This window comes from Urocampus carinirostris, chromosome 3 (assembly GCF_059441175.1).
Source record: "Urocampus carinirostris isolate Australia breed hairy pipefish chromosome 3, RoL_Ucar_1.0, whole genome shotgun sequence".
Classification (NCBI taxonomy): domain Eukaryota; kingdom Metazoa; phylum Chordata; class Actinopteri; order Syngnathiformes; family Syngnathidae; genus Urocampus; species Urocampus carinirostris.
Window position 1 is genome coordinate 65860708 of NC_142351.1, and position 17833 is coordinate 65878540.

Genomic DNA, 17833 nt, shown 5'->3' on the forward strand with positions numbered 1-17833 from the left:
ATGGACTATTCACTCTGCTAGCCTCTGGGAAGAGGTACTGCAGTGTGCGGTGCAGGACCACCAGGCTCCGCAATAGTCTAGTCCCCCTGGCCATTAGACTGTTAAATGGTCAATCTAACATATAGTTAACTTAAATCTAAACGGCTGCTAATTTGACTTTTGCACTAGTGGCAGTTTTTTTATAGCTTGCCACTCCTTGCACATTTGATCTCTGCACTATTGTTACTTACAGTGTTATTACTCACAGTGTTATTGTTTACAATATAATGGTACTGTGTACCTGACTTGTTAACCTGACTGCCCATCTTGCACATCTGGTTAGCGTCTCTTCTTGCACTATCGGCACTATGGTAAATAACACAATACAGCTTTATTTATATCTGTACACTGAAGGACACTGAGGGAAACTGTGGGAGTCAGATCCATCGACATTTCGTTCTGTATACACGTGTACTAGAATGACAATAAAGTAGATCTGAATCTGAATCTGAATCTGAATCTGATTTTTTGCCAACGGTTTGCCCCACCTAAACAGGGCACTATCCATCCATTATCTTCCGCTTATCCGGGGTCTGGTCGCGGGGGCAGCAGCCTTTAAAGGGAAGCCCAGACGTCCCTAACCCCAGCCACCTCCTCCAGCTCATCCGACAGCGTTCCCAAGCTAGCCGAGAGACATAGTCTCTCCAGTGTGTCCTGGGTCGTCCCCGGGGTCTCCTGCCGCTGGGACATGCCCGGAACACCTCCCGAAGGAGGCGTCCAGGAGGCATCCTTATCAGATGCCTGAGCCACCTCAACTGGCTCCTCTCAATGCGGAACCCTAACCCCACCCTCTTGTCTACCGGGGTGAACCCCAACATACAGGCCCAGAGCCGTGGAGCAACTTATATGCCCACATCGGCTCTGCACCTCTCACCACGGGCAACTCCAGAGTGGAAGAGAGGACTGGTACCTGAGCCCAAGCCGTGTGTGGAGGTGAGTCCGACTATATCTAGTCGGAACTTCTCAACCTCACCAACTCAGGCTCCTTCCCTGCCAGAGAGGTAACATTTCTTGTCCCAAAAGCCAGTTTCTGTAGCCGGGGATCTTTGCGCCAAGGACCCCTCCCTTGGCCGCTACCCAGCTCTCTACGCACCCGCCCCCTTTGGCCCCTCCTACAGGTGGTGGAAGAGGGTCCCCACGTCATCCCTTCGGGCGGTGCCCGGCCGGACCCCGTGAGCAAAGGCCCCTAGGCGCTCGCCAGCAGACCCCACCTCCAGGCCTGGCTCCAGAAGGGGGCCCCGGTAACCCGCGTCCGGACGAGGGAAATTGTGGACCAACGTATTTTCTCTTCACAAGGGGTCTTCTGATCTGCGTTTTGTCTGGCCACTCACCTAGAACCCGTTTGCCATGGGTAACCCTACCAGGGGCTTAAAGCCCCCGACAACATAGCTCCTAGGACACACAAACTCCACCACGATAAGGTAGCAGATCATGGAGGAGGGCACTATAAAAAGTGTATTAATGCAAGCGTTATGTATCAGTTATGAACATTAGTTAAGGGCCATGTAAACATTGAAAGTGGCTTTTCCCAGCGGTAAATTTTAATGGAGAGAACTTCAAGCAACTGAAAATGTTTGTTCCATGTTAAAATCATTTTTACCCAAATCTCATACTTCAATTGCAGAGATGATCGTGTATCGTCAAAATACACATTTCACACCGAATTGATCTTTTAATGATACTGGAAAAATTGGCCTTTGAAAATGCCTAAAATTTGCTTGAATTTAGTTATGAAAAAGGTGCTCAAGCCCTGAACACATGAGTGAAAGATAAAATATCTCAACGTGAATATCAGATGGAATGACTGTCCTCATGTTTTCTAAGCATAACTAAGGAACTATTATAACCTCTTTATGCCACTATTCCAGGTGTTCCCCAGTCACTTTACCCAGCAGCGCTGCAAGGATCTATCAGTGTCGTCTTCTGACCTGGAAGCCCGTCTTTGTTCAAGCTCTACAGGCGTAGGAGGAATCGGTGGAGGATCAAGGTCAAGTTCCCAAGCTCAAAACCACCCCAACTCCAATGTTTCTAGTGCACAGAGCACCTTTGGCTCCTCAACAGTCACTCCACAGTCTCTGGGAATTTCCACTGATTTCTGGGACCTGCTGGTCAAGCTGGACAACATGAATGTCAGTCGCAAAGGAAAAGCCTCCATGAAGACTATGCCTTTAGGGGGCAACGCCGAGGCCGAGGGACTCCAGCTAAGCCTAGAAACCTCCCCTCTTGGTCAGTTGATGAACATGCTCTCCCATCCCGTCATCAGGCGAAGCTCCTTGCTGACTGAAAAGCTGCTGCGTCTGCTTTCTCTCATATCCATTGCCCTGCCTGACAACAAGGCCACGGAAGTGCCCGCAGGCCATGCTACCCCACAGCCAGCCAACCCTAGCACCGTCATCAACTCAGGACCCACAGCCCATGTCGCAACACAAGGCACATCTATGTCAAGCATCCCGCCCACAATTGTGACCTGTGGTGGACCTCAGGCTCAAAGCACCTCCTCAGGAGCAAGCCTGCTCATGTTTGCAACTTCTACCCCATTACCAACATCCACTGGGACAGTTTTTACAGGTAAGTAATGTAGTGTAGGGCTGCCATAACTAATCGATAACATTAATTTTTGAAAGCGTTAGAAACTATGTTGATAGTAGATCTGTTACATGGTTTTTGGAATATCGCTTAAACCCTGTCTTTTGTTCTTCCAGGAACCTAATTTTCCAACAGTCATTTAGTTACGGTAAATTCGATAGTGCCTGTAAAGCAGGGGCGCTGGCTCCCTCATTTTAAGAGTGTTAAACCTTTCGTAAAATCTAGGGTTGCAACAACTAATTGATTAAATCAATTAGAATCAATTAAAAACGTTGGCAAATATTTAGATCACTGATTTGTTGTATCACATGATCTATGAGCCACTAAGTACGTTAAATCTATGCAAATAAGAATGCACACTATTCCGTTTTACCACCTAAATCCAGCAGAGGGCGCCAAGATTTTTCAAATCTTTTTTAGGGTTAAACATCATTACGAACAAAATTAGCATAAAGTTTCAACTTTGTTGTGTTAACTTTGTTTCATCATGAAACAGTCTAACTATTTTCAAGGGAACAGAAAGTGCTGTAGAAGCACGGAGAAAAAAATTCCATAAGTAACGTAAAAAGAAAAATAATTACATGTTTACTTTACACAAGGGGTTAAATTCTTAAATGTATGCCATTTTCATATTAGAAATGTTTATCATATTCAAGGTTTAACCCAAAAAAATAAATTTGTTGACATTTTAAAAAGTGGATGTGCATGTTTGCTATATTTTTGTGGCTAAAACAATGTGCGATACATTAAATAGAATTCATTGCTCTTTTTTTTTGTTTTGTACAAGTTCAAATATAATAATGATCTTTGGACAAGGTGGTAGGTAAAGAGTATCTTGCATATTTGAAGGTGTATAGTATATATTTAAGTTAATTGACACACTTTTTAAAAAATGGTTTATAAAACATTCTGTTTTGTGCACTATTTATCAGTCCAAAACTTTAATATTTGAATAGAGGATGGAATTAAAATGGTCTCAAAGCAATCTTTCATCGATTCATTATAAATATAATCAACTGATTTATCAATTATACAGTTAATTGTTAGTTGCAGCCCCAATGTCGTCATCATATAACAAGAGTGGTTCTTAATTCATGTTTGATTCCTACAACACAGCCAAAACAAAGAACGCTTTGGTAAATACCGAGAGTGATAACAAGATTGCTTCTGCTGGACTTACAGAAAAACAGCTTCAGCTGTCAGTGGAGGTATGAGAGGGTGTTGTGGGTTTTTTTTGTTTAAAAATTTCAATGTGAAATACACTTCTCAATCTTCTAGGTCTTGACTTCTCACTCATGTTCTGAAGAGGGCCTGGAAGATGCAGCGAATATTTTACTGCAGTTATCCAGAGGCGACGGTTCCACCAGGGACACTGTTCTCAGACTGTTGCTAAGTGGAGCAAGACATCTTGGTTACACCCTCTGCAAACAGATTGGTCAGTCCTATGCTGATGCATAAGTTTTTGTTAGGGCTTTTCTCAAACCCTTCAAATGGTACCCCTTTTAGGTACGCTACTGGCTGAACTTCGGGAGTACAACTTAGAGCAGCAGAGAGGAGCGCACGCTGATTCGCATTCCCCTGATGCCCCACCTGATGATTCTTCACTCGCTGCCAGACTGAAGGGCAAAATGACCAGCAGGTAGACCAAACAAAAATTACTAAGTTCACATGGTATCAAGACTCATTCGTTGTATCAACAATTACCGCAACCTTTCTTGCGCTTCTTGTTGGCGGCACAGGTTTGACGGCGCTGAAAGTGTCGTGATCGTGGCTGCCCAGAAGCGCACACTTGGCGGGAGAGAATTACAACTCCCCTGTATGAGCTCGTTGACGTCAAAGACCTCCACGCAGAAGTTTTTCTTGCGAGTATTGCAGGTTATTATCCAACTCCGCGAGGATACACGCCGTGCCAACAAAAAAGCTAAGCAAACTGGGCGTATAGGTAAGACAATTGCTCGCCAATGAAAACATTGCAACAGAGTTTTTACCCCCCTCTCGCTCATTGGCCAGGCTCGTCCAGCCTTGGCCCGGCCAGCAGCATCCAGGCAGCCGTCCGCCAGCTGGAAGCGGAGGCTGACGCCATTATCCAGATGGTGAGAGAGGGTCAGCGAGCGCGTCGGCTCACACAGGCGCCGGCGCCCACTGCCGCATCATCAGTCGCGGCATCCATTGCCCCTGCGGGTGCGGCTCCCCCTGCTGGCACGGCTGCTCCTGCTACGGTTAGCACTGGCCGCGTCGACAGCAGAATAATCTGCAAACCGAACGTTTATTGGGCTTTCATAAGTTGAAACCAATGGCTGTAAAAAATGGACATGTTATTGGTTGACTTACCCAGGCTCATTATTAAGTGTAGTTAAAATTTTGAAAAATAAAAAATATAAATAAAATCAATTTCGATGTATCGTTCAAAGATATACTTCTAAAATAACTTGTCCGTAACACAGCAGATATGCGGTCTCCGCATAATTGTAAATATGTGACTGCACCAAACACCTAAACCTGTTGATATTCAGTATCGGCAGTTGCAGTGGTGGCTGGCTAAAGTTGCTTCATGCTTTATCCTCATTGCCATCATTAATTCTATGTCAAGATAAAATCATGCTAATTTGATGTTTGTGTGTCAAATTTCTTTGTATCACCAATGGGATTATCAGTCCGAAATTCAGTCAGTGTCCGAGGCGCAGATGGCTCACCGGGATGAGACGCCAATGGATGTTGACCAGCAGTCTATGGACCTGGACTCTTCCATTCTGGGTAAGCCACCCATCCTAATTGTTGTGAAATTTTGAGAGTTTGAATGGCAGACCAAATTGTCCTTAAAAGTGTTGAGCAGTCTTTATGGTCCCAGCAAGCTCCTCCTAGCATCACTTTTTCTTTCAGCAACTATCAAAGCTGCATTATCTGTCCAGCCTTATCTTACGTCTTACCGTGTCTTGTCTGCTCCGTGCAGAGAATGCAGCAACTAAATTCATTGTGAACATGTTTGCTCAGATGAAGAAGGAAACAGCCAGTCTGACAGTGAGGAGAAACTCCCAGACCTCCCTCTGCTCAGCGAACAGCTCCTGCTTGATGAGCTGTGGGACATGCTCGGGGAATGCCTGAAAGAGTTAGAAGAGTCCCATGACCAGCATGCGGTGTTGGGTAGGTGTAATACGCAGTCGCTCAGGACGTCTGTGTGCTTTAAAAAAAAAAAAGTAATTCATTATAAATACCACCTGGAATCTGTACTCTGATTTGAGAGAATATATCCATTTAAAAACAAATAGAAAAGACGTAGGCCTTTAAATACACTCAAGTACCGTATTTTCCTTTTCAGTTTTTTCCATATTTTGCCTGGGGGAATGACATGTACTACAGGTGAAACTTGGATGCAAAATTATTAACACATCATTTATAGCATTGATGGGTATGTGTGTACTTTATGCCAAGGTTACAAGAATAACGCTTAATATGCTACGTCATTACTTATGTACCGTATTGGAGCGTGTCCAAGATGTACACGTACGTGTACCGTGCCATATTGAGTTCGTATTATATTTCAATTTTACATTGCCTTTAAAGATTACATATATATTGTTGGTTTTTATCAAATTATCTCCCCCCAAAAATGTGACTTATAATCCAGATGTGAATTATGTTGTATCTTAATTATGCATTTTTTGGTTGGTGCGACTTATACTTCGGTGAGACCCAGAAAAAAATATGCTATATTTTCTGGACTATAACAGTTTTTTTATTTGTGGTATTGTTATCAGTTCTGCAACCTGCTGTAGAGGCGTTCTTCCTCGTCCACGCCACTGAGCGAGAGAGCAAACCTCCTGTTCGTGACACTCGGGAAAGCCAGTTGTCCCACATCAAAGATGAACCTCCGCCCCTGTCGCCAGCGCCGCTCACACCAGCGACACCATCATCTCTGGATCCCTTTTTCTCTCGGGAACCATCCTCCATGCACATATCCTCTACCTTGCCGCCAGACACTCAGAAGTTCCTGCGATTTGCTGGTAAGAACGAATATTCTCTACCTTTATCCGAGCACATACAAGTAAAATCCTACCGGTTTTCGTTCTGTCTTAAGTAAGATTGGATGTATGTCTAAATCCATTACAATGGCGCCATCTACTTGGGGAGTGTAGTTGTAGATGGCTGCATGAGAGTGAGATGCTAGGAAACCGTGTCCCCAAATTTGTCCTAAGTGTAGCCGAGCTGCTACATGCTGCGCTAGCAGACATTGAAGTGTAAGATGAGCATCTGCCGGGGGCTGGCATAAGTACAAGTTAACCTTAGTCAAACAGGTCACTAGCAGTGCTGGGGATAATGCAGTTCTAAAAAAACGGTATTACGTAACGGCTGTATTTTGTCAGTAACGGGGTGATCCAACTACTTGATTGACGTTAAATGTCTTAAATCCATTTTTTATAATTCTTAAACATGTAAATACATTAACATATGTGTTTGTTTAAACTAAAAATAGAGTAACATTTATCAATTGTCCTTTTTTTTTTAATTCACTGAGTTACCTTCGTGCCAACATCGCATGACCAAATTAACTATCAAAACTGTGTTGGGGTTTTAGTCGAGCCTTTCAGAGCAGACACATATCTTGGGTCTACCCACAATCCACATAGCAACTTTGGACAGAGAAGTTCACTTTCGACTATGGGAAAGTGTAAATCGAATTAGAAGTGGCAGTTCAACAAACAGTTTTTGCCATTGCTAAAAGCTGTGCCAGGTAATGTGTACAAGGCACGATGTCTTGTGTGCAAGAAATCCATCCATTTATTATCTGAAACGCTTATCATCAGTAGGGTCGCAGGGGTGCTGGAGCCCATCCCAGCTATCTTCTGGCTGTAGGTGGGGAACCGGGTGCCCGCCAGCAGGGCACACAGACAAGACAACTCATTCACTCATTCACACCTAGGGACAATTTGGACTGGCCAATTAACCATATATGCATGTTTTTCAAAAATGGGAGGAAACCGGACTGTGCAAAGGAAACTCCCAAGCACGGGGAGAACATGGAAACTCTGCACAGGCCGGCTGAACTCATGACCTCAGAACTGTGCCTTGGACCCATTAAACACAAGAGCTGCCCGTGTGCAAGAAATATTTGTTTTTTGTTTCAGTTGTGCTTTTTTCGTTGTTGGTTTTTTCGACTTGGTCTTAAATTTTATGTCATAAGACAAAAAGTAGTCCTAAAAAGTCGTGAATTTATTTTAAGCTGTAGGATCCCTGTTTTTAGTGAGCGGACCATGGAAAAAAAAGTCTGAATTCCCAATTCTCAGCCGAAACTTGTGTTTTGGCTTTTTGCAGAAAATTTGAAATTCTTTGACATTCAATTTCTTTAAAAAGTAACGGAAATTCCCCTGGTAACTGGTTACATTTAATATAGAGTAATTATGTTACTAACTTAGTTACTTTTTGGAAGCAGTAGTCTGTAACTATAACAGTACTTAAACTATTAAGTAATGTGCCCAACAATTGCCACAAGTAAGAAATTGGTTGTATTGACACAAGGCATAAAGGAACACATGGCTTTTGGGTTCATGGGATTCTAAATTCAGTACAGACCCAGAGAGATATTTTGGCTTTAAAACAAATAATACATTATAGAAAAGTAATGAAGTCTGGTTTAACCCATAGTGCATTTAATTAAGTTTTTTTTTTTTTTTTTTTTTCCAAGAAACCCACCGCACAGTGCTCAACCAGATCCTGCGTCAGTCCACCACTCACCTTGCCGACGGACCGTTTGCAGTCCTAGTTGATTACATTCGTATCCTGGACTTTGATGTGAAGAGGAAGTAAGTGTGATCAATTAGATAAAAAACAATTAAAAGCTTTATGAAAACTAAAAAAAAAATCTCAGGTATTTCCGCCAAGAGCTGGAACGCCTGGACGAAGGCCTCAGGAAAGAGGACATGGCTGTGCATGTTAGAAGAGATCATGTGTTTGAGGACTCATACCGAGAACTTCACCGCAAGAGCCCGGAGGACATGAAGAACAGGCTGTATGTTCGCTTTGACTGCTGCCGCGTGTTTTTTTTTTCATGAAATGATCTGCATATATATATATATATATATATATATATATATATATATATATATATATATATATAGCGCTTTTCTAGTCAATGAAGACTTCCCAAAGCGCTTTAAAATGTGCTTCACATTTACCCATTCACACGCACTCACACACCAATAGCGGCCGTGCGGCCTCTTCTAAAAAGCATGGTGGCATTGCCTTGTCATTGCTCTTTTGCAGGTACATTGTCTTTGAAGGAGAGGAGGGCCAGGATGCCGGCGGCCTTCTGAGGGAGTGGTACATGATCATCTCCCGAGAGATGTTCAACCCTATGTACGCTTTGTTTCGCACGTCTCCAGGGGATCGGGTCACCTACACAATCAACCCCTCGTCTCACTGCAACCACAACCACCTGAGCTACTTCAAGTTTGTGGGCAGAGTGGTGGCCAAAGCCGTCTACGATAACCGCTTGCTGGAGTGCTATTTCACGCGCAGCTTTTACAAACACATCTTGGGCAAGAGTGTCAGGTCATTAATTGGAGCTTTGAGGCTGATTCGCATGCTGTTGTATAGTTTATTATAATTGCTGCTGCTTCTCAGGTACACGGACATGGAGAGTGAGGACTATCCCTTCTTCCAAGGGTTGGTCTACTTGTTGGAGAACGATGTCTCCACTTTGGGCTACGAACTCACGTTCAGCACAGAGGTTTGTGCTTACTAATGTTCCATATATTGTTTCCCAGTGGAAAATGATTTGTGGAGAACTTAAGTGAGTTAAAATGTTCCCTTTGTGTAGGTGCAAGAGTTTGGGGTATGTGAAGTGAGAGACCTCAAGCCAAACGGTGCCAACATTTTGGTCACGGAAGAAAACAAAAAGGAGTATGTGCACCTGGTTTGCCAAATGAAGATGACTGGTAAGATATGTGGATCTCAAATGCAATAAATGAAAAGCTCTAATCTGATCAGATTTTCAAATTTTAAGAAGTTCTTGCTACAAAGTTTTGTGTCCCAACCCAACTAGATACAGGAGGCGGGGCTGATGAGGACTCAATTGTTTGTAATATTAAGTGTGATGTTTTCCCACTCTTTTGAACAAATGCTGCATGCATTTGAATACAACGCCTAGCAAAAAGTATGGAATCATCAGTCTTGGGCAAGCCCTTACTCAGACATTTTGTTCTGTAGAAAAAAAAATCAGATTACAAACAATCGGGAGGTCATTCCAAAGTGCACCATATTGGCATTTGGTAACATAAAAATAAATTAAGAAAAAACATTGCAGTGTTCAGTAAATGTTACTTTAATAAAGCAAGTGCAGGGAAATAAATATCGAATCACTCTATTCTAAGGATAAAATTATGAATCACTGCATTTTGAATAGAAAATAAGGACACAGCAGGTCAATTTCCTTTCCTTAATTGGGCACCTAATTTAGATTAAGTCTGCTTGTTAGTCAGCAGTTAAAAACTGCAGTTATTACACCTTGGAGGGCTCATGGACTAAGTGGATTGGAAAGAATCATGGCTCCAACAAGACATATCTCTTAAGACTTTTTGAAGAAGGCAACTACTCTTATGGTTGCTGAAGATTTGGGCTGTTCAGTCAGCTGTATTGAAGGTGTGGACCAAGTACAAACAGCATGGGAAGGTTGTTAAAATCAAGCCTACTGGTAGGTCAAGGAAGACATGTAGGCGTCAAGACAAACAACTAAAGGCCTTCTGTCTTAAATACCGAAAATGCACAACAATACAAATGAAGAAGGAAATTGGAGGAAGTTTGAGTCACTCCATCTATGTGACATAACTGCAAAATCTCCTAAAGGAAATGGGATTTTCATGTAGGAAAGCTAAAGAAACCATCCTTGATGCTTAAACACAAAGGAACAAGACTGCAATGGACTAAGGAGAACCAATCATGGACTGTGGATGACTGGATGAAGGTCATCTTCAGTGATGAGTCACGAATCTGCATTGGATAAGGTGCTGATGCTAGAACTTTTCTTTGGTGCCGTTCTGCTCAAATTTTTACAATGAGGACTGCCTAAAGAAAACATTCCCACAGTTCCCAATGGTATGGTGCCGCTTGTCATGCAAATGCACTGGTGAGATGGCTCTGGTGCATTTTTTGCAGATTTGACAAGTTTACATTGACATTTTGTACAGCGTTTTTATTCGTTCAACTGATAAAATGTTTGGGGATAATGAACTCATTTTCCAAGATGACAATGCATCATGCCACAGAGCAAAAACTGAAAGCATTCCATGGAGGTAGACTTGTCCAGTCAATGTCATGGCCTGCAACCCAGTTGAAAACCTGTGGTGGAGATCGAAAATGTCCACAGCAAGACTCCGACCTGCAAAGATGATCTGGCAACTGCAATCAATAAGAGTTGGCACCAGACTGATGAAGAATACTGTTTGTCACTCAAGTCACTCTGTCTCAGAGACTGCAAGCTGACCAAAGCTTATGGTGGTGCAACTAAATACTAGTGATATGTTTTGATATGTTATTTCTTTGTTTTTCATGATTCCCTTTTTCCCCTCAGAATCAAGTGATTCCATATTTTTCGCCTGTGCTTGGTCAATTTACTGTTGTTTTTTTTTTTTCATTTATTTATTTTAGTTTTTCTGAATGCCAAGGATTTGCACTTTTGAAAAACTATCGTTTCATGCTTTTAATCTGAGTTTGTTCTACAGTAAATGTCGGAGTGAGTACTGGTCCAAGACCAATGATTCCATACTTTTTGATAGGGGTTGTAATGTTAGGTATTGGATAGTCTTAAGTCATTTATGAAAACGTAGTGAACACTATTTACAACAAGAATACCCATGACTCTCAAGGATAATCAAGGTAAATGCGTAGTAAAGACCAAAACGACAAAAAGTGATAAAAATGTCAGGATGAATAAGGGAACACGGTAGTGCTCGGAAGTTGAGAATTTAACATGGTAACATACGCATATTAAGGAGAGAAAACGCCATGAATGAATTTTACTTGCAAGAAGAACAGGGAAGACTGTACAAACCTTCATGTATTCATGTTCAGTCTGTTCTGAAAGTTCCCTCTTTTATTTTTATTTAGATTCTATAAGGTTTAATGAAATAGCCCAACCCTAAAGGGAGGGTAAATCACGGAACATCAGCATGGCTGGCCTCCCTGCGCGATAGTGGGTAGAGACTAATTTATTTGTGTAAACAGTGGTTACAAATAGTCCAACAATGAGTAATCATTTTCCATGTGTCAACAAAGGAATTGTGTTATGTGTCAGCATTGAAAGGTTTCTTTACTGTCTAGTCTCTAGCGGTAAAATTTTCTGTATGGAGATTAATACATAAGTTTAAACAGTGATTACAGGGTTCCCATAGATCCATGAAAAGTCTTAAAGGCCATGTAATTTATTCCAAAATGAAGGCCTTAATTGGCATTAAAATGTCTTGAATCCAATGTTCAAAAGTCTTAAAAATGTGAATAAATTAATGAAATGTATTTTTGTTTAGTTACATTTTTTTTATAACTTTTTATTTCTCACACACACTTTAACAGAGGTTTGATTCCTCCATCATGCAGCAACACAAACAAAACATATATACAATATAAACAATTGACATACCCTATTTAGTTACATTTATCAATTGTCTTTTTTTAATAATTCTCTGATATACTTTCGTGGCAACGTTGTGTGATCACAATATTGGAACTATCATGTGGTTTCACTCAGGCCTTTCAGAGCAGACACATATCTTGGGTGTACCCACATACACATCAACTAACAATAGAAACATTTACTTTGAACCCTGGGAATGTAAATTTAATGAAGTGGCTGTTTGACGAACGTATTTCTCGATGGTTAAAAGCTGTGCCAGGAAATGTGTACAATGCACGACGTAGTGTGTGCAAGAAATGTTTTTGTTTTGTTTGTTTCAATTGTGATTTTTCTTTGTCAACTTCATCTTACACTAGATTTCAAAAGACATTAAAAATTATTGAATTTAACTCTAAGCTGTAGAAACCCTTGATTACAAACAGTCTGTAGATATATCCTCATGATGGTCGAAAGGCCAAGGCACTGCAAAGAATTTCTTCATTGCAAGTGTTCAATGATTGAAGTGTAGCAATGTTTTTGCCAAATGTATATTAAACCTAAAATTATCATTTTCCCAATGTTAAGGTACCCTGTCAAGTATGAGCCCAACCTTTCATCCATGACACTGTATTAAAGTGGTTTACATCATATTCTTTGGTAATACCTTCTCCACGGACCTTCTGGTTGGCTTTTAATACTCAGTAGTATGAGAACACTTTTATCATGTTCTATCCTGGTGTATTTTGTTTTTATCTTTTGTTGTTTGATTTTTACTTGTTGCTTGTCTTAGCTTCTGTACAGCATTTAAGTACACCGAAAGTACTGTTTTAAAGGGCTATATACATAAAGTACAGATGGTCAGAGAAAATTAGAGGTTTTTGTGTCCTCACTGAACGCTTGGTGGTCGCAGGGGCCATCCGCAAGCAGCTGGCAGCTTTCCTGGAGGGCTTCTACGAGATCATCCCCAAGAGACTCATCTCCATCTTCACTGAGCAGGAGTTGGAGCTGCTCATCTCTGGTCTGCCCACCATCGACATTGACGACCTCAAGGCCAACACAGAGTACCACAAATACCAGTCCAGCTCCATACAGGTAAAAAAATAGGGTTGCGCTTTTACTGCTTGTTTTATTTTTCTTTAATAGTAGTTTTAATATAAATATGTCTCTTTAAATTTGTGTTAATTCCTTTGAGACTTCTTGTGATCAAGCTCTTTACAAATAAACATGACTTGACTTAAATTTTGGAAGATTTTTTGGATTTACACATAAACTTAGTAGAAATGGGCTTAATACAGGTAGGGATAGATCAAGTTAATAGCGGAAATGGAAGAAATACTGTTGATTTCATGTAATGATTATTAGCCTTATTTCAAGGTGAAATGCTTACTAATGTTCCCTATATTGTTTCCCAGAACAGTACTAGGTTAACTAACCAAATATTTAAAAGTCTGTAATAAGTGAAATGGGACTTGTTTTTTTGTTGTTTGTTTAAAAATGATAAATGGCAACATATTTGCATTATTACATTGTTTTATGCCAACTTAACCAGTAGACATTTTAAACAGCAAATGGGTTTGAATGTAAAATGTGGCATTATTTTTATACATTTTATCAAATCATCTCAGGTCACACAGTGAAATAAAATGCTCGGAAGATTAGCTTTTATCTGAGGAGCAGGTTTGGCAGTTTTGTGGAATTCTATTTTAAGATATAGATTGTTTTTTTATTTTTATTTTTTTTAAATCAAAGTATTTAGTTCATGGCTCTTTAGGTCACATAGGTTCTCACCCCCTGCTCTCAATGGCACTCTGTTTAAACATGCACCGGAATTGCATTGGACTAGTCTCTGAATTTAAATCGAGAGCACTATCTCGAAGAGTAATAATGAACATTGCGTTTTCTTTCTTTTTCTTTTTTTAAATCCAATTTTTCATAGAAAAATGTATTGAGTAATTTGCTAAAAACTGGTGGAGTGATCCATTTGGAGATTCTTGGTAATTGTTAGCTCTGCCTTGATGTTGTTCTGGCCTCACACCACTCTTTTCGTTTTCCACCCAAGATCCAGTGGTTCTGGAGAGCCTTGCGTTCCTTCGATCAGGCGGACCGAGCCAAGTTCTTGCAGTTCGTCACCGGCACCTCCAAAGTTCCCCTGCAGGGTTTCGCCGCCCTGGAGGGCATGAACGGCATCCAGAAGTTTCAAATACACCGCGACGATCGCTCCACTGACCGCCTTCCCTCTGCTCACACTTGGTAAGTGAAAAAAAGAACAAATAAGTATAGTAAACCCTTGTGTTTCAGGAGGGTTACGTTCCAAATAGAACCAGTGATAGGCAAAATCTGGGAAGTAGAAGTCCTTTTTTAGCAAGTATTATACAATTGAATAGTCTACTTCACATAGAAATGAAAGAAAAAAAAGGCAAGATAAAAAGCAACAAAATAGATTTCAAACGAAATAACACAAGATAACAAAACTTCTTAAAATACACAAGATGAAATATGACAAAGTAGAGATTTCAAACTAGATAATGCACGAGAACACCGAGCAAAATACACGACAATAAACGTCAAGATAAAACATGACAAAGTAACAAAATGGATGAGATAAAACGTGGCAAAAATAAGCAAAATAAAATGTGACAACGCAGGCGAATTCAAATATGGCAGAATCAGTCCTCCACATCATCGACACTTTGTGGCTTTGCCATTTTTGCCAATATTACATCAATCAAAAATTCGAAATTGCAAGAGAATTTGCAAATACATAATGGAAATCTGGCAAGCTGTTTTAGGTATGTGTACATATTAAACGCTAATGTGATCGATTGCACAGCTTGAAAATAGGCAGAATGACTGTTTAAGCCAATCAGAATGCAGAACACAATTTACCATGCGAATCTGAAGTTGCAAAACTGAAGAGTTAACTGCCTTTTACATAACTGATCCGTCTTTTTCTGTGCTCATAGTTTCAACCAGCTGGACCTCCCTGCCTACGAGAGTTACGAGAAGTTGAGACACATGCTGCTGTTGGCCATCCAGGAATGCTCTGAGGGTTTTGGTCTGGCTTAATCCAACACACAACAAAAACAACACGACACAATTGGCTCTGACTACTTGTAACATTTTTCAGGACATGCCCACACTCGATAGATAAGACGAGATTGTCTGTTGTTTTTTTCTAGATGCAAACACAACAGATCAAATTTGCCAGTTAAATAAATGGTAACCACGATGCTTGCTCGCTTGCTCATCACGGACTAATATAAGAGACCTTTTTCTTAATCTAGTTTGATTTTCTCTGTACAAAAAAGTTTGGGAGTTTATTGTTTTTTTTGTTTCTCTGGCTGTGTAAAAAGAATGTTTGAACAGGATGGTTATAAAACCTTTGGGGAAACATGTTGGTGGTTTCTTGTTACAAAAATTTCAAACCTCAAAGCCTTGACTTTTTTGGGGGGGGGGGAATTTTGTGGGGCTGTATGAACAACTTGACAAATTCACAAAAAATGCACTTTTCATAAACATTTTGTGGCATTTTTAAGGAACGATAGTACACTTGAAGCGAAAACCCGAAGGAGTTAGAAAAATAAAAATTAAAAAAAAGAATATCCAGAGTATTTTTGAGTATTGAGTTCCTGAATCAGCTTTTTGAATTGATTTGGAATAACCACATCAAATAAATGCATAGAATTGCGTCTATTGTATTTTGGATGTAGGATGAATTCCCAAAAGCTTGGTGGGTAGTCAGTTTAAACTGTGTACTAGTTCTTCCAGGATGACCAAGCTGAAACAGAAATTGCATTTGGTGACAAATATAGGTAATTTGTAAAATGGTTTAAGAAGTCAATGACAATGACGCAGCTTTTCAGCACAGTCGGCTGGTTGATGCAGATGATGAGTTATTTTAGGTATAGGTGCTGGTCCGATGACTCATTCCAGTTGTTCTCCCTTATTTCACAACCAACCAGGCAGCCGGAAAGGACAGGAAAAAAGTCTGCATCAAGCATAAGCTATAGAATAGAATTGTTTAAGTCAGGGGTGTCAAACTCATTTTAACTCGGGAGTCACACGATAGAACAAACATTCTGCCTGGAGCTGGACTAGTAGATTGAGAAGGAGAAAAAAAGTATCAGAGAAAGAGAAAAAGGGAGATTGTGGAATAAGGAAAGAGCGAGAGATTGTGAGAAACGAGATTAAAATAAATAGTGAAAGAGGAGGAAAAAAAAGAAATCCCAAGAGAACCAGAAAGGAGAGAAAGGTAGGAGGGGAAAACAAGAGGAGAGATGGAAAAGAGTAAAAAGGCACAGGGAGAGAAAGACTGGTACAAAGAAAGAAATACAAAGTGAGAGAAAAAGGGAGGAAGAGGGTGATAGAGTTAGAACTACGAATACAGCGTCTTTGTGAAAGGCACCTGGCTTTGGCAACACTATATTTCAACCTGCAGCTCGTTTTTCTTTTGCGCTCTCCTCGGCCTTGTCTCGTGGGCTGGATTCAATCCCTTAGCGGGCCTGATCCGGCCTGCGGGCTGCCTGTTTGATAGCCCCGGTTAAAGTCAAGATTTAAAAACTTACCTAGAGGTTACAGAATTTATTTTAAGAGGTTGAGCAATCCACAGCACGGGCGCCCGGATGGATAACACTTTCAACCTTCCAGATTTCTTCTTGGCTCTGGAGTCACAAGTAGAACACACACAAATGTTGACTTACAGCAGAAACATAGGGGAAAATCGAATCATAAAGCTAAGAAGGAGAAAGTCCATGCAAACATTTGTATGTCAGTCAAATAACCCCATTAACATACATAGAATTACATCTATTGTATTTTGTATGAAGGATAAATTACCTAAAGCTTTGGAGGTAGTCACAGTATAAAGTGTGTACAATCAAACGATATCATATACAATATTGTCAGGTTCATCCGAAAGGACATTTTGGAAAAATCGCCAAAAGAGACAGACAAAAATTCAGGTTTTCACAGAGAAATACTGTTGGCCTATTTCTTTGGGCGGCAATGCAGCATTTCTCCCAGTGGTTTATTTGGACTGATTTTATAGGTGCAGTACATCAGATTAAATGTTGCATCATCATGGTTTGACAGTCAGAAGAGCGCTTAAGGGTTGTGACGTTGAGGCCTGAAGAAGGTTCGTCAACATCCTTATCAGGCGGCTGCTCAAAGGTTGCATTTGCTGGGTTTGGAAGTCAAACCTTAACTGAAAACGCTGAATATGGAGTTACTAACACAGCAAATATATATTGTGATCACAGAAAATGTATGATAAATAAGTTATTAAAATTGGTCCTACATAACCCCCCTGTTTATCCTACATTTACCCCAAAATATGTCATCAAAATAACCTCCCTAAGGCTTTGTTCTCGTGAATCATTTGTTGGTTAGCAAACTTTGATGTTGTGAGTTCTTGTGAAGTGTCCAATATGGTTGTAGGAAAAATCACATTATCAGTTTGGTCATTGGTGTCACTTCCATTACCACTATTCCATTGCACTAGCAAAGGGTATATTTCTTGTATTTTAGAATTTGTTGGAGCAACGGCAGTTGAGATAATTTGCACTATCAGCGTGCGGATACAGGGAGTACAACAACATCCACACAAGA

The 17833-nt window shown here is 40.7% G+C and overlaps 1 protein-coding gene across 3 annotated transcripts in view; it reads left to right on the forward strand.

Moving 5' to 3' along the window:
* The window catches only part of huwe1 (HECT, UBA and WWE domain containing E3 ubiquitin protein ligase 1), a 39722-nt gene extending 24102 nt beyond the window's left edge, over nt 1-15620 (forward strand). For all 3 annotated transcript variants that reach the window (XM_088333039.1, XM_088333040.1, XM_088333041.1), the window contains exons 64-80: nt 1908-2607; nt 3742-3833; nt 3904-4060; nt 4132-4264; nt 4365-4567; nt 4636-4844; nt 5280-5379; nt 5617-5766; nt 6381-6626; nt 8306-8423; nt 8489-8629; nt 8884-9171; nt 9244-9349; nt 9440-9557; nt 13137-13318; nt 14286-14476; nt 15190-15620. In XM_088333039.1, coding sequence (XP_088189165.1) covers nt 1908-2607; nt 3742-3833; nt 3904-4060; nt 4132-4264; nt 4365-4567; nt 4636-4844; nt 5280-5379; nt 5617-5766; nt 6381-6626; nt 8306-8423; nt 8489-8629; nt 8884-9171; nt 9244-9349; nt 9440-9557; nt 13137-13318; nt 14286-14476; nt 15190-15292 — 3237 coding nt within the window. In that variant the 3' untranslated portion in view covers nt 15293-15620. The remainder of the gene's footprint in view (nt 1-1907; nt 2608-3741; nt 3834-3903; nt 4061-4131; nt 4265-4364; nt 4568-4635; nt 4845-5279; nt 5380-5616; nt 5767-6380; nt 6627-8305; nt 8424-8488; nt 8630-8883; nt 9172-9243; nt 9350-9439; nt 9558-13136; nt 13319-14285; nt 14477-15189) is intronic.
* The last annotated feature ends 2213 nt before the right edge of the window (nt 15621-17833 follow it).